The sequence below is a fragment of the Maniola hyperantus genome, chromosome 11 (genome assembly GCF_902806685.2).
Source record: "Maniola hyperantus chromosome 11, iAphHyp1.2, whole genome shotgun sequence".
NCBI classification, from domain to species: domain Eukaryota; kingdom Metazoa; phylum Arthropoda; class Insecta; order Lepidoptera; family Nymphalidae; genus Maniola; species Maniola hyperantus.
Window position 1 is genome coordinate 13,093,170 of NC_048546.1, and position 13,562 is coordinate 13,106,731.

The 13,562-nt window shown below is 38.5% G+C and overlaps 1 protein-coding gene across 1 annotated transcript in view; it reads left to right on the top strand.

Moving 5' to 3' along the window:
• Positions 1-13,562, top strand: part of Sobp (Sine oculis-binding protein) — a 55,827-nt gene that overhangs the window by 40,074 nt on the left and 2,191 nt on the right. Inside the window, exons 2-3 of the mRNA XM_034973055.2 lie at positions 4,263-4,389; positions 13,323-13,501. Coding sequence (XP_034828946.1) covers positions 4,263-4,389; positions 13,323-13,501 — 306 coding nt within the window. The remainder of the gene's footprint in view (positions 1-4,262; positions 4,390-13,322; positions 13,502-13,562) is intronic.

A 13,562-nucleotide genomic window follows, 5' to 3' on the forward strand; every position in this document is an offset into this window, starting at 1 on the left:
TAATTACTATACAAATCATGCCCGCGTGGAAAACCGTGAATTTAGGGTTAGATCACACAAAAAAAAATCAAATTGTGGTCATGAACTAATAATTAGTATTTTCAACTTTCGAAGTGAGTGACTATATCAAGTGGGGTATCATATGAAAGGTCTTTACCTGTACATTCTAAAACAGATTTTTATTTATTTTTATGCATCATAGTTTTTGAATGTCGAAAAAATACGACTGTAGTACGGAACCCTCATTGCGCGAGCCTGACTCGCACTTGGCCGGTTTTTTTAGCACTATCTCCATGGCCCCAGGGTCTCCACGGCAAACGGAAAGTTTGTTAGTGGTAATTTTAGTTTTTGTCTGGTGGTAATTTGAATAGGGGCCGAACACTAGATAACTACAACACAGACACAGAATACTTAATATTAAGTAACTTCCAGGATAGAAGGATCACTCCGCAGAGATATTTGAATAAACGTTTTGATACGACGCAATAAAGTGCCTAAAATTTTAATTACGCCTCTCTTTCTATCTTAGTTCTAGTTCTACTAAAGAATACTGGTAAGTATTAGATACTTATCAATATTCTTTAGTAGAACTAGAACTAAGATAGAATAGTTACTATATATACTAAGATTGAATAGTTTAGTGTTGTCAAATTTAATTTTAAGTTTTTAGGATAGCACATCTCTCTGAGTACCTATGTATAATATAAGCGAATTTTTAATTTAGCGAAACGCCAAAAGAATCGACGCCATTATTAATATACCGTAGTGTAATAGTAATATATAATGATAATAAAATAATCCTTCATTCTCTATTATATAATACGGAATAATTAAATCCGTTTCTATTCTAATATCCCATTTGCACGGGCCTAACTAAAAGCACAACCGGGAAGTTCGAAATTGAATTTTGAAACTGATATCTGATATTCCGAAAATAATAACAACGCATCCAACAGATTCAAAATATACGCGCTGGAATCATTGAGCATTGATTTATTAGATTAGGGGTGGGCATACAGACTTTTACTAGGTACAATATCATTGAATTTCCACTTAGTTTTTATAGATTCCATATTTTAATTTTCATGGCGTCCATTTTGAAATCTTATTATTTTTGTTGTTATAGCGGTAATTATGAATTCAAATTCTGTGAAAATTTCAACTCTCCACGCGACAGGTCGAGATGGCAATCGCGGAGGGAACGCCCCGCACAGCCCCAGCGCTGTGCTACTTATTACGGTTCATGAGATACAGCCTACCGACAGACAGACGGAAGGAAGGACGGACAGCAGAGACTTAGTACCTATGTAATAGGGTCCCTCCCCTCCCTCGAAAAACATAAAATACGAAATATAAAATAAAAGTTTCCGTAGTTTTGTTACGTTTCTAAAAACATTAAATACATGCATACGGGTCAAACATATAACCCTCCTTTGGCTTCGCCGCAGTCGGGTAAAAAAACACTTTCAGCCATTTCTCAGCTTTCGTTACACAGACTCTATCAGCTACTATATAGTACCTAGTATAGTAGAGTTATTAATTACCTATGTGGCGGTTACCACAATAGAAAACTAGATGGCGCTGTTCAATCGATGACGTAGTCCCGAACAAATGTACCGCCGACAGTACTCGCAATAACAGAGTTTTCTGCAATCTGGACTATATATAGAAGTTTCAAGATACAACCGTCGGCCCAGCTGGCGCTACCGAGCACAACCAACCGCTCGGTGGGAGATCTCCCCTTTGGTACGGTCGAGCCTGCACACCGCTCCCGTACATTGGTGACCCCGACGTGATCAAGAACGGTCGCACACCTCAACAACCGACGAAATCAAGAATGGTCGCACACTACAACAGCCGACGTCATCGAAGATCAACCGCACACCGCCGCACTCCGCACTACGCACTCAACGTGATCAAGGGTGATCGCATACACCGCAACACCTTTGGATCACACACCGCAAGCCGACGTCTCCTCCAACTCCAAGTCTACAAGCAGCAACAGCAAGCACATCGAGGCCTGTAAGACGGATGTAGCACAGCTTCGGGGCACAATGGCTCTGCACTCCATCACCAGCTACAAGCGTCCTGGTCCACCGCTTCTCTGGATGGTTAGCAGCCATTGCCCTTCCTTCACACGCCTTCACGCTACAACGCCACCTCTCTTCACTGCTTCACACTACGCGTTCGTCTCGGAGGGGAGTGATGTGGCGGTTACCACAATAGAAAACTAGATGGCGCTGTTCAATCGATGACGTAGTCCCGAACAAATATACCGCCGATGGTAATCGCACTAACGGAGTTTTCTGCAATCTGGACTATATATAGAAGTTTCAAGACATAACCGTCGGCCCAGCTGGCGCTACCGAGCACAACCAACCGCTCGGTGGGAGATCTCCCCTTTGGTACGGTCGAGCCTGCACACCGCTCCCGTACACCTATTTTGAATAAATCATTTGACTTTGACTTTGACTTTATTATATTCTAGTAAGTAAAATAGTGTATATTCCGTCGAGTCCCTTCAAAAGTGTCGGCAACGGGAGCCCAATTAGCGACTGGTCACCGTGTGAAAGCTAACCCTGCGTCACAGGCGCCTTTATTAATTACGCGCTCCCGTGTCAAAGGACGGAGCGTCTTTAGACGACCCGTCATTTGACGTGCGATACACTTTGTAACATAAACCTTTAACATACTGACTATAACCTTTGCGTCGTCCAAGAGAGATTCTAATTTCTAACGTAATAGTAATCGGAAAGAGGCCGTGATAGCCTCGTGGCTAAGATGTCCGCAGGTACGCCGAGATCTTGACAGCTTTCGATTGGCTGCCACTTGACAGGATTAAATAAAAGTCATGCTATCCTTTTTTCCGCAGGAAAAATTATGAAATGGATAAATATAATAAGTAGGTAACTATAACGGCGATTACGCATCCAAGAGAATTATCTACTTACGACATTTAATATGTCATGTCATAGCTCCCATACAAACCAAAAAGGAACGTATTTTCACGGACATGGATCGGATGAGTGCGTAACCGCCGTAACACTATTCTTTCGATTTAGTTTAGAGATTGAGTATCAAGCGAATTAGTATTATTAGCGTTGGTAATCTGTTGTTTTGTATCAATATTTTATTCTCGTTTGTAAGTACCTACCGTTGAAAGCATAATCTTTTTATAGTGGCACAGATATTTCTTGAATTACGTCCCGTTGTTTTTCGGACATTTATATATTATTCTGGCGAATTTATTGTCGCGATCATTTGCAATAAAATAAAAGAGCTAAAGAGGTCGTCGGCGACCATTCATTCTGCACAAATCTTGTTGTTTTATATTATTACGCTTTACTTATAAATAAAAAAATAACGATATTATTTTCGGCGTTACCGTATACGTTGCATGACTGTTTAGGGTTAAATCCGACAGCCATTCAAAATACAATAAAGAAAATTCTTACATGACATCGGGCTGGCAAGAGCCGCAAGACACGAGAAAATGATAAAAATATGTTATTGGAATGTTACTTACTTAATATAATTAGGTACTATAATAAAAGTGCAGGCCGCTTCTCAAGACATATCATACGCCGGTCCCTTGCCACCGTCAACGTGCCAAGTCTACTTGAGCCGACTGGTATTGCAAGAGACGATGGCAAGAGACCGGACGGTATGAGTTTGATTCCATGGAAGTTGGGCCGGGCCTGGCCCCTTCTTATCTACATGGAACCAACAACAGAGCTGGTGCAGCATCTGAATTGTGAAGCGGCTGAAAAAGCCAAAACATGCAAATACAGGGATCTAGGCTCCGAATATGATTTTGTCCCATTCGGTGTCGAGACCCTTGGTCCGTGGGGTCCTAGCGCTATAAGCCTTTTTAAGGAAATAGCAACAAGGTTAGTCGACATCACCTGAGACCGAAGAGCTGGCAGCTACCTCGGACAAAGAATTAGCCTAGCAATTCAAAGGGGGAACGCTGCCAGTATCTTCGGAACCTTGCCTAAAGGGACTCCTTTTAATAACATATTTTAATTATAATATTATATATTTTTTAAGGTTTTAGTTTTAGTTTTATAATATTATTATGTAGATAAACTCTAATTAGGTACTTAGCTAAGTTTATGCTAATTACAAATAAGAGTAAAAAGTAAATTAGTTACTTAGTATTCTTGTTTGATTGATGATTCTGGGCATGCCTAACCTTTCGTAGTTTATGCATTTTTTTACAAAAGTGATGGATAGTAACGGAAATAATTTATTGGTTTCAGGAGTTTGCAGAAACAGCGATGAACGAGCTGCTGGGCTGGTACGGGTACGAGAGGCTGGAGCTGCGGCGCTGGGCGGCGTCCCGGGCACGGGACGGCAGTCCGGAGCGAGCGGAGCAGAAGGGCAAAGGTGGGTTTGTCTTCAGGAGTTCTATAGGCATCTTCTAGGCAAGCACGCTCCATCTTAGACTGCATCAGCACTTGCCAGCAGGTCTGATTGCAGCCAAGTATTAGTCTATAAAAAAAGAAAAAAAACCGGCCAAGTGCGAGTCAGGCTCGCGCAACGATTGTTCCGTAATACAGTCGTACTTTTTCGACATTTTGCATGATAATTCAAAAACTATGATGCATAAAAATAAATAAAAATCGGTTTTAGAATGTACAGGTGAAGACCTTTCATATGATACCCCACTTAATATAGTTATCTTACTCCGAAAATTGAAAATACTAACTATTAGTTCATGACCACAAGTGATGTAACCACAAATTCACGGTTTTCAGATTTTTCCTCGAATGGCAGCTATAAGACCTACCTGCCTGCCAAATTTCATGATTCTAGGTCAACGGGAAGTGCCCTGTAGGTTTCTTGACAGACCGACCGACAGACAGACAATAAAGTGATTCTAAAAGGGTTCCGTTTTTCCTTTTGAGGTACGGAACCCTAAAAAAGAGTTCGAAAGAGTCGAAGGTATTCTATCCCTTTCATAATGCTCCCTACAGAAAAGGATAGCAACCTGTAAAAGTTTAGAAGATTGTGAACTGCAAAATTAGTCCGAAGTTGCTCCTGCCACACGGCACACTTGCTTATTTCAGAAGGTAAGTACAGTACCTAGGTATAAGTTATTACTTATACTATTGATTTGAACAGGTAGTTTTAAATAATGCTGCAAATTCCAAAAATATTAGGTAGGTACTTTTCAATTTTAATAGAAATCGAAATGTCTTAAAACTTAAATCCGAAAAATCTGAAATATGTATTTTATACCTACGTGCGACTTAATTAGACTTGATAGAGGTTTAGGTACGTAAACTTTACAGGAAAAGTAAGTCCATAAACGTTTCTCACAGTATTATCAGCTTATCTATAATTGGGGAAAACTGAAAACCAATTTTTATTTTTTTTAAAGAATATTAGCCATGTTAAATGACTAATATTCCCCTTTCCTCTCAAATAAACGTGAAGCTTGTGCTAGGAGTAGGTACGACAATAGTGCAACGGGCGGGGTTTGAACCGTCGACGTTTCGGTTTTCAGTCCACTCCTTTACCGGTTGAGCTATTGAGGCTCTAATTCCTACAATAGTTTCTGAGATTCACGCGTATAGCCAAACTTACGTTGCTGGGAGGGGCTTTTTATATAACATACCTAACCATTACTAGATCGTCCAAGCCCAGTAATGATAATATAACTATCATCAATGTACAAATACTAGCAATAATAGTAGGTAAGTACCTATAGTCCCCTTCTTGCAGCTTTGGTTCCGGGAAGCTTTGTTCCAAACGTAGATAGAGTAATAAAGGTAGATGCAGGAACGTTTGCTTTCTCATTCGCACTAAAAAGAGAGCACAGATAAAGTTACTAATGTGATAAACAGAGACGCAGCTAACCTATTTTTTGTCCTTTATCGTGTAACTGGTTTTTTTCAAGAATACATACAGGAAGTTGCAAAACAAACTTTGAGAATTCGTGGCGTAATTGTATTTCTCATGAGTTATTTAATTGTTTTCACATAAAAAATCGGTTGATCGGTTAATACAAATATTGACTACTAAACAATGGTAATAATTGTCGTGTTATTCATCGTTACGTCGTGCTATATATCGCGGCTACTCAGTAGACATGTGTCCGCTATAGCTTAACTTAACTGAAAACCGCTGCCGTGCCTATAGCGTACGGTAGCGTTATTGTCGTAGCTAGCAACGGTTTTCAGTTATCATCTATGACGAACCACCTGACAACGCAACACTGCCAACTGGCAACTGACAATGCATTGTTTGGTTTTTTGGTAACTAGAAACGCAATAATTATGCCTTCTCTTTCTTTCTTTCACTGAAAGCTGAGAAGGAGCGGTTATTGGCTACCGGCTTAGTAACTAAGAACTTGGTAAACCAAAGCCGACCTTATCTCTATTACGCTAAGGCTTAACTGTACAAGTACTTGTCCATTACACTTTGATCTATCATTCTAAATACAGTTAGCCTTAGAGTAATAGAGATAAGGTCCTCTTTGGTTTATCAATCTTCATGAAATGTTTTTGGTTAACTGGATTGTGGCAAACTATTCGTCCAGGCGTCCACTATAGTTTGACCTATGTCAATGATCAAATTAAACTTTACTGCTATGAACTTAAGGTTGTGATTACTTCACGATATTCATGAAAGTAAAATTGGTTTTATTTTAGTGAATATGCGCGCGCTAGCTATACAGACGGTATTGATACGGCAGCTAGCTTAGTTACTACTACGGAAACCGCTGCGCGTTGCGCATATTAAATTAGTTGAAACACAACTCTGATACCGATATTCGGCAACGGTTAACAATATCGGTATTGAAACTAAGTAACTGTTGATTAACCGTTGCCGTAAATAGCCAATAACGCCCATCTTTACTACTCAGTACTTACATCTACCTATTATTCTATCTACGGTTCCAAATATAGAATCTTTTTTACACTTCACGATTTCATAGATAATACGACTTCGATACGATACCTTGAATTTTCTGTAATAGAGAATTGGGCTCCTTATTGGATATTTTCGGTAATATTAGCATCTCAAACCATCGGTAATTTCATTTGATCGTTCAAATAGGCTTTGTAAAAGCTTACTCTATTCGTAACGAAGTAGGTAGGTACATCACCACAGAATATAGAACTAACGATATCACATACGTACTTAGCAAGTATAGGTAGGTACCTACGTTATTTTTTCAATTGTTTGAATTTTTTTACCTAGGTATTTCCGTTCACTAGTAGTAGCAATGAATAATAATGTTATAATAGTACTGTTAGTAGGTACTTAGCTAACATAAAATACCTACACATAGCTAGGTATTTTTGTTAGGTACCTATCAGTAAAAAAAAATATTTTGGGATAAAAAATATGCGCCCTGAATTTTCAGAAAATGCACAACTCTGTGCGGTTTGGTACCATAAAAGTCATAGATATATAATAGATAGCTATAAGTCCCGCAAATTGCTAATGCGTGCGCCGCCATTTTAGTGACGTCAGCACTACACTGAAGTTTCGAGCTGATGGTATATTTTTATTTCGGTTGACGTCAAAATGTCGTCATTTTGATGTTAATAAGACATGGTTCCATCGCAATAGCAATTTGCGGGGCCTATATATCATAAAAATTCGATTTTTTTTATACGACAACCAACGACCATCTACCGTTCGAAGTTCCACCAACCACACCCCTAAACTCTTCTAGGAAAAGGCGCCAAATTGGAAACAGGGAACCACAGATAAGAATCTACTGGGTACATTTTATTGTAAACTAATGAATTTGTTCTGAGAATACCGCGGGCTTTTAGATTTTACCCAGAAGTAGGTACCTTTTGTACACATTGCGTTAATGAAAACGTTTCGTTAGAAATGGGGAGATAATAAGTAAGTGTGATAATATTATTATTATAGCTTTAAGTTAACACGGATTCGTTAAATATACTTAACTTGCAAAATGTGAGTAGGTATTCTCTAGTTTTCCTTAGTTTATACTAAAACTTAAAAGGTAAACTAGTACGTGAGTAGCTTCTCGCTGAATGCGGAGATGCACTCTACGCGACCCATGCGACTTTGGAAAATGAAAGTAAACCATGATATGAGTTAAAAATGAAATTTCAGGGTTCAGAGTCGCTTACCCGTTTAGCGAAAAGATTTTTGCGATTTGTTTATCTTTTAAGCAAAGTAAGGAAATACGTACCTATTAAATACTTATTGCGTTTAGAATATTAAATAAATTAATGAAATCAGTTATTATTTTTATCCATATTCTATTCTAAATTTAAAATAATCAAAAGTAATACGAAGTCGAATAATATTACAAACTGTAAAATGAAGCGTAAAATTCACAATAAAACACTCATTTATGTGGAGACTGGAGTTCCGAACCGTATTGATGTTAATATACGAACGTTATTTACGAATTTGATACCTCAAAGCGGGTTTACTATTCCTAATGAACGCTCGCGAAATTGTTTGCGTATCGTGTACCAAATACCACATTATATAAGGTATTTCGTACGAATAAATGTGGAGCCTTGCGGTTAAAACGCGATGATTAACAGAGTGTAGGGTTACCTTTATAAAGTTACATGGAGCACAGATAGCATATAAAGTTACAAGAGTGTTTTTGAAATTCGAAATGCGAAGGCGTTGGTACCATAGATGTATTGTTATCTTATTTGTATCTTATTTGGGAATATAGGTAAAGGGCAAAACTCAAAATAATCGATCGAGATCTATCAGAAGTAGGTACCTACCTAAGTAGCTAACACAGCTGATTGACAAAATAGTCGGCCGTGGCCAGCCCGATTCTTAGATGACACATTAAAAAAAACATAGAAATTCATAGCATAAATTTATCCTATCTATTTAAATTATATATCTCCGTATGCATTAACAGTTGCACCAAATATAATATAGTTTTAGTAATGTATGAATATATATAGTATAGTATAAATATAATATAATGTATAATGTAGTATGAATGAGGTCGATGAACTTTGTCAGCCCTAGCACAGACTACGGTCTATTTGGGCTGCAAACTGCCAACACCAGTCTCGGCTTTTTATCTAGTGCTTTGGTCTAAAAGTGTGGTGTAAATTGTTCACTTTTCGTTTTGTCTAAATAAAAATAAATAAAATAAATAAAAATAAATAAAATGTAGTAGGTACCTCCTGCATAGTAGACAGTAGTAGCACAGTTAACAGTTTGGTAGCCCCGAGTGTAGAGCGGAGTGAGTCCGGACTCACTTGCCGGGCGGCGCGTCCCTTCGAGTCCTTCGACGGCACTTTATCTATGAGAGACAGAGATACGAGAGTTTACGCGGTAGAAAGAGAAGTGCTTATTAAATTTTAGGCGCTCCGATTGCTATCTCGACCTCTGTCGCGTACTATACATATTGATTTTAAGCCGTATCTTAGTGTATCTTAAGCATAATAGCACTTGTAAAAGTTTACTTGAATAAAAATAATGTTCTATTCTATTCTGTAATAGGATAGGCTGTAGGCGTCCATTCATTAGATACTAGGGCTCGTTTAGCTCAAATAAAACAATGATATCTCGTTATCCACTTATTAATGTCTCGCGAACTGTTATAACGAGCGAGTAACGATCGCGGATCAAATTCGATGGACATTCGATACTGGGCGAGTCGTTATTTCATTTCTAATATACTAATTTAATGACGATTTTTATCTGATTATCTTGTTTCGTATCAATTATTTTTATCTTGAGTTGTAGAACCGGCAGGACCATCTTAATAAGGGCAATGGCATCAGTAGGTAACTTTACCTCTACAGTGCGACAAGGCTCTCTTGGCACTTAAATGATATTGACAGGGGGGCGATGTTAGAGAACATAGGCTTAGAATATTCAAACAAGAGCAAAGGGGACACTTGACGGCAACGTTAGTTCCGATTTTCGCCACGCGCCAAGATAGCGTTGTCGCACTATACTATCTATATTGGGCATATTATATAAAGTTTGGAAGAATATTTAAATATTTTAGCGTTTAAACTATCGTGAGCGATATACCTACCTATTTATTATCACTCACGATATAATGTACTAGCTGATCCCCGCGGCTTCGCCCGCGTAGATTTAGGTTTTTAAAGATCCCGTATAGCCTATGTCACTCAGGAATAATGTAGCTTTCTACTGGTGAAAGAATTTTTAAAATCGGTTCAGTAGTTCTAAAGATTACCCCCTACAAACAAACTTAACGACATTACCTCTTTATATAATATAGCTGATCCCCGCGGCTTCGCCCGCGTAGATTTAGGTTTTTAAAGATCCCGTATAGCCTATGTCACTCAGGAATAATGTAGCTTTCTACTGGTGAAAGAATTTTTAAAATCGGTTCAGTAGTTCTAAAGATTACCCCCTACAAACAAACTTAACGACATTACCTCTTTATATAATATAGCTGATCCCCGCGGCTTCGCCCGCGTAGATTTAGGTTTTTAAAGATCCCGTATAGCCTATGTCACTCAGGAATAATGTAGCTTTCTACTGGTGAAAGAATTTTTAAAATCGGTTCAGTAGTTCTAAAGATTACCCCCTACAAACAAACTTAACGACATTACCTCTTTATATAATATAGCTGATCCCCGCGGCTTCGCCCGCGTAGATTTAGGTTTTTAAAGATCCCGTATAGCCTATGTCACTCAGGAATAATGTAGCTTTCTACTGGTGAAAGAATTTTTAAAATCGGTTCAGTAGTTCTAAAGATTACCCCCTACAAACAAACTTAACGACATTACCTCTTTATATAATATAGCTGATCCCCGCGGCTTCGCCCGCGTAGATTTAGGTTTTTAAAGATCCCGTATAGCCTATGTCACTCAGGAATAATGTAGCTTTCTACTGGTGAAAGAATTTTTAAAATCGGTTCAGTAGTTCTAAAGATTACCCCCTACAAACAAACTTAACGACATTACCTCTTTATATAATATAGCTGATCCCCGCGGCTTCGCCCGCGTAGATTTAGGTTTTTAAAGATCCCGTATAGCCTATGTCACTCAGGAATAATGTAGCTTTCTACTGGTGAAAGAATTTTTAAAATCGGTTCAGTAGTTCTAAAGATTACCCCCTACAAACAAACTTAACGACATTACCTCTTTATATAATATAGCTGATCCCCGCGGCTTCGCCCGCGTAGATTTAGGTTTTTAAAGATCCCGTATAGCCTATGTCACTCAGGAATAATGTAGCTTTCTACTGGTGAAAGAATTTTTAAAATCGGTTCAGTAGTTCTAAAGATTACCCCCTACAAACAAACTTAACGACATTACCTCTTTATATAATATAGCTGATCCCCGCGGCTTCGCCCGCGTAGATTTAGGTTTTTAAAGATCCCGTATAGCCTATGTCACTCAGGAATAATGTAGCTTTCTACTGGTGAAAGAATTTTTAAAATCGGTTCAGTAGTTCTAAAGATTACCCCCTACAAACAAACTTAACGACATTACCTCTTTATATAATACAACGGGCCGTGCAGCAGAAATCGTAATATTTTAATTTCGCCATAACTTCAAAACCAAACGTCCAATTTTAATCATTCAAAGACCGAATATTATCTCCATAAACTGTTCTTAGTGATGAAATCATTTATTTTGATAAGGATTAATAGCATGAGTAAAATAAACGCGTTTAAATGTAGTCCAAAAAAAATTCAAGATTTTTAAATAAAAAAATGGTTGCTGTGCCTCACTCGACATAGATGGGTATAGTGTGTCGCGGACTTTTTTGTAGATATTTATAAGATCTACAATTAATTAGAACATTTTATGGTTCTATCTTTTATAGTTTAGGCAGCGTACGCAAAATAAGTAACTTTTCTGGTTGATTTTTTACACCTTGTGTCCGAAAAACCCAAATATCTAACGGAACCCTATTTTTTTCCAAAATAAAATATAGCCTATGTTACTCGTGGATAATGTAGCTTTCGAATGGTGAAAGAATTTTTAAAATCGGTCCAGTAGTTTTTGAGCCTATTCAGTACAAACAAACAAACAAACAAACAAACAAAGTTTTCCTCTTTATAATATTAGTGTAGACAACCGGCCGTGCAGCAGAAATCGTAATATTTTAATTTCGCCATAACTTCAAAACCAAACGTCCAATTTTAATCATTCAAAGACCAAATATTATTATCTCCATAAACTGTTCTTAGTGATGAAATCATTTATTTTGATAAGGATTAATAGCATGAGTAAAATAAACGCGTTTAAATGTAGTCCAAAAAAAATTCAAGATTTTTAAATAAAAAAATGGTTGCTGTGCCTCACTCGACATAGATGGGTATAGTGTGTCGCGGACTTTTTTGTAGTTATTTATAAGATCTACAATTAATTAGAACATTTTATGGTTCTATCTTTTATAGTTTAGGCAGCGTACGCAAAATAAGTAACTTTTCTGGTTGATTTTTTACACCTTGTGTCCGAAAAACCCAAATATCTTACGGAACCCTATTTTTTTCCAAAATAAAATATAGCCTATGTTACTCGTGGATAATGTAGCTTTCGAATGGTGAAAGAATTTTTAAAATCGGTCCAGTAGTTTTTGAGCCTATTCAGTACAAACAAACAAACAAACAAACAAACAAACAAAGTTTTCCTCTTTATAATATTAGTGTAGATATCGGCTTGACTTATCTACGTGTTTGTCGGAGTATGCCCGACTAGTTTCAAATCCGTCCGGGGTGCTTATTTATCCTCACGATGCGGCGCGCGTACTGGAGACCACAGAGTACATTGAATATACGCTGGAAACGAGCCGCGCGAGCTGCGACACGCAAGACACGCTGTGATAGGGGCTGATAGGGAGGTTGGGGGAGGTGCTCCTCCAGATCATCTCCAGACGGTTCCTGCAGAGCTTCGTCGCTGGCAATGTAGTCAAGTCAATGTAGTCCAGGCATGTGGAACTAATGGTGTCCTGTTCCAGGATGATGGAGTTGTCTTAGCGTTAAAAAAAAATCTAAGATGCTTTAGCTGGACGGGTTCTAAACAAACGCGTAACTCTGGGTTCGCAAATGAGGGGTAGCGTGAGGAATCTTTTTTTTATTGTGAGATAAGCTTGCGCTTGACGACAATCATGCTAAAACAATAAATAATATAATAAAGGGATTTAGGTTTAGGATAAACGTGGTAGAAAACACGGATGCCGGAAGCGACTTCCACGACTTAGCGGTTCGTATTAAGCAAAAATGTTTCGTGTGAGTAGATTGGTTGTCGAGTTTTGTGGTAGAATGGTGAAGAGCACACTCTCCAAAATATATCCGATAAAAGACCGAAAAGCAGGCGAAGTCTAACGTGTTTTTTTTTTGCTTTTTCCAGAAGAATGTTCGTGGTGCAACAAGAGTGTGGGCAGCGAGAGTGGGGCGCTGCAGCAGGCGGGCGCGGTGTTCTGCTCAGAGCTCTGCTTCAGCCAATCACGGCGCGCGAACTTCAAGCGCGCCAAGACCTGCGACTGGTGCAGGCACGTGCGGCATACCGTCGCCTATGTGGATTTCCAGGTAAGGATCGAACATATCTTACAAGCCCTCCTAAGGTTGTACCTATCGAAGCTGTACCTTC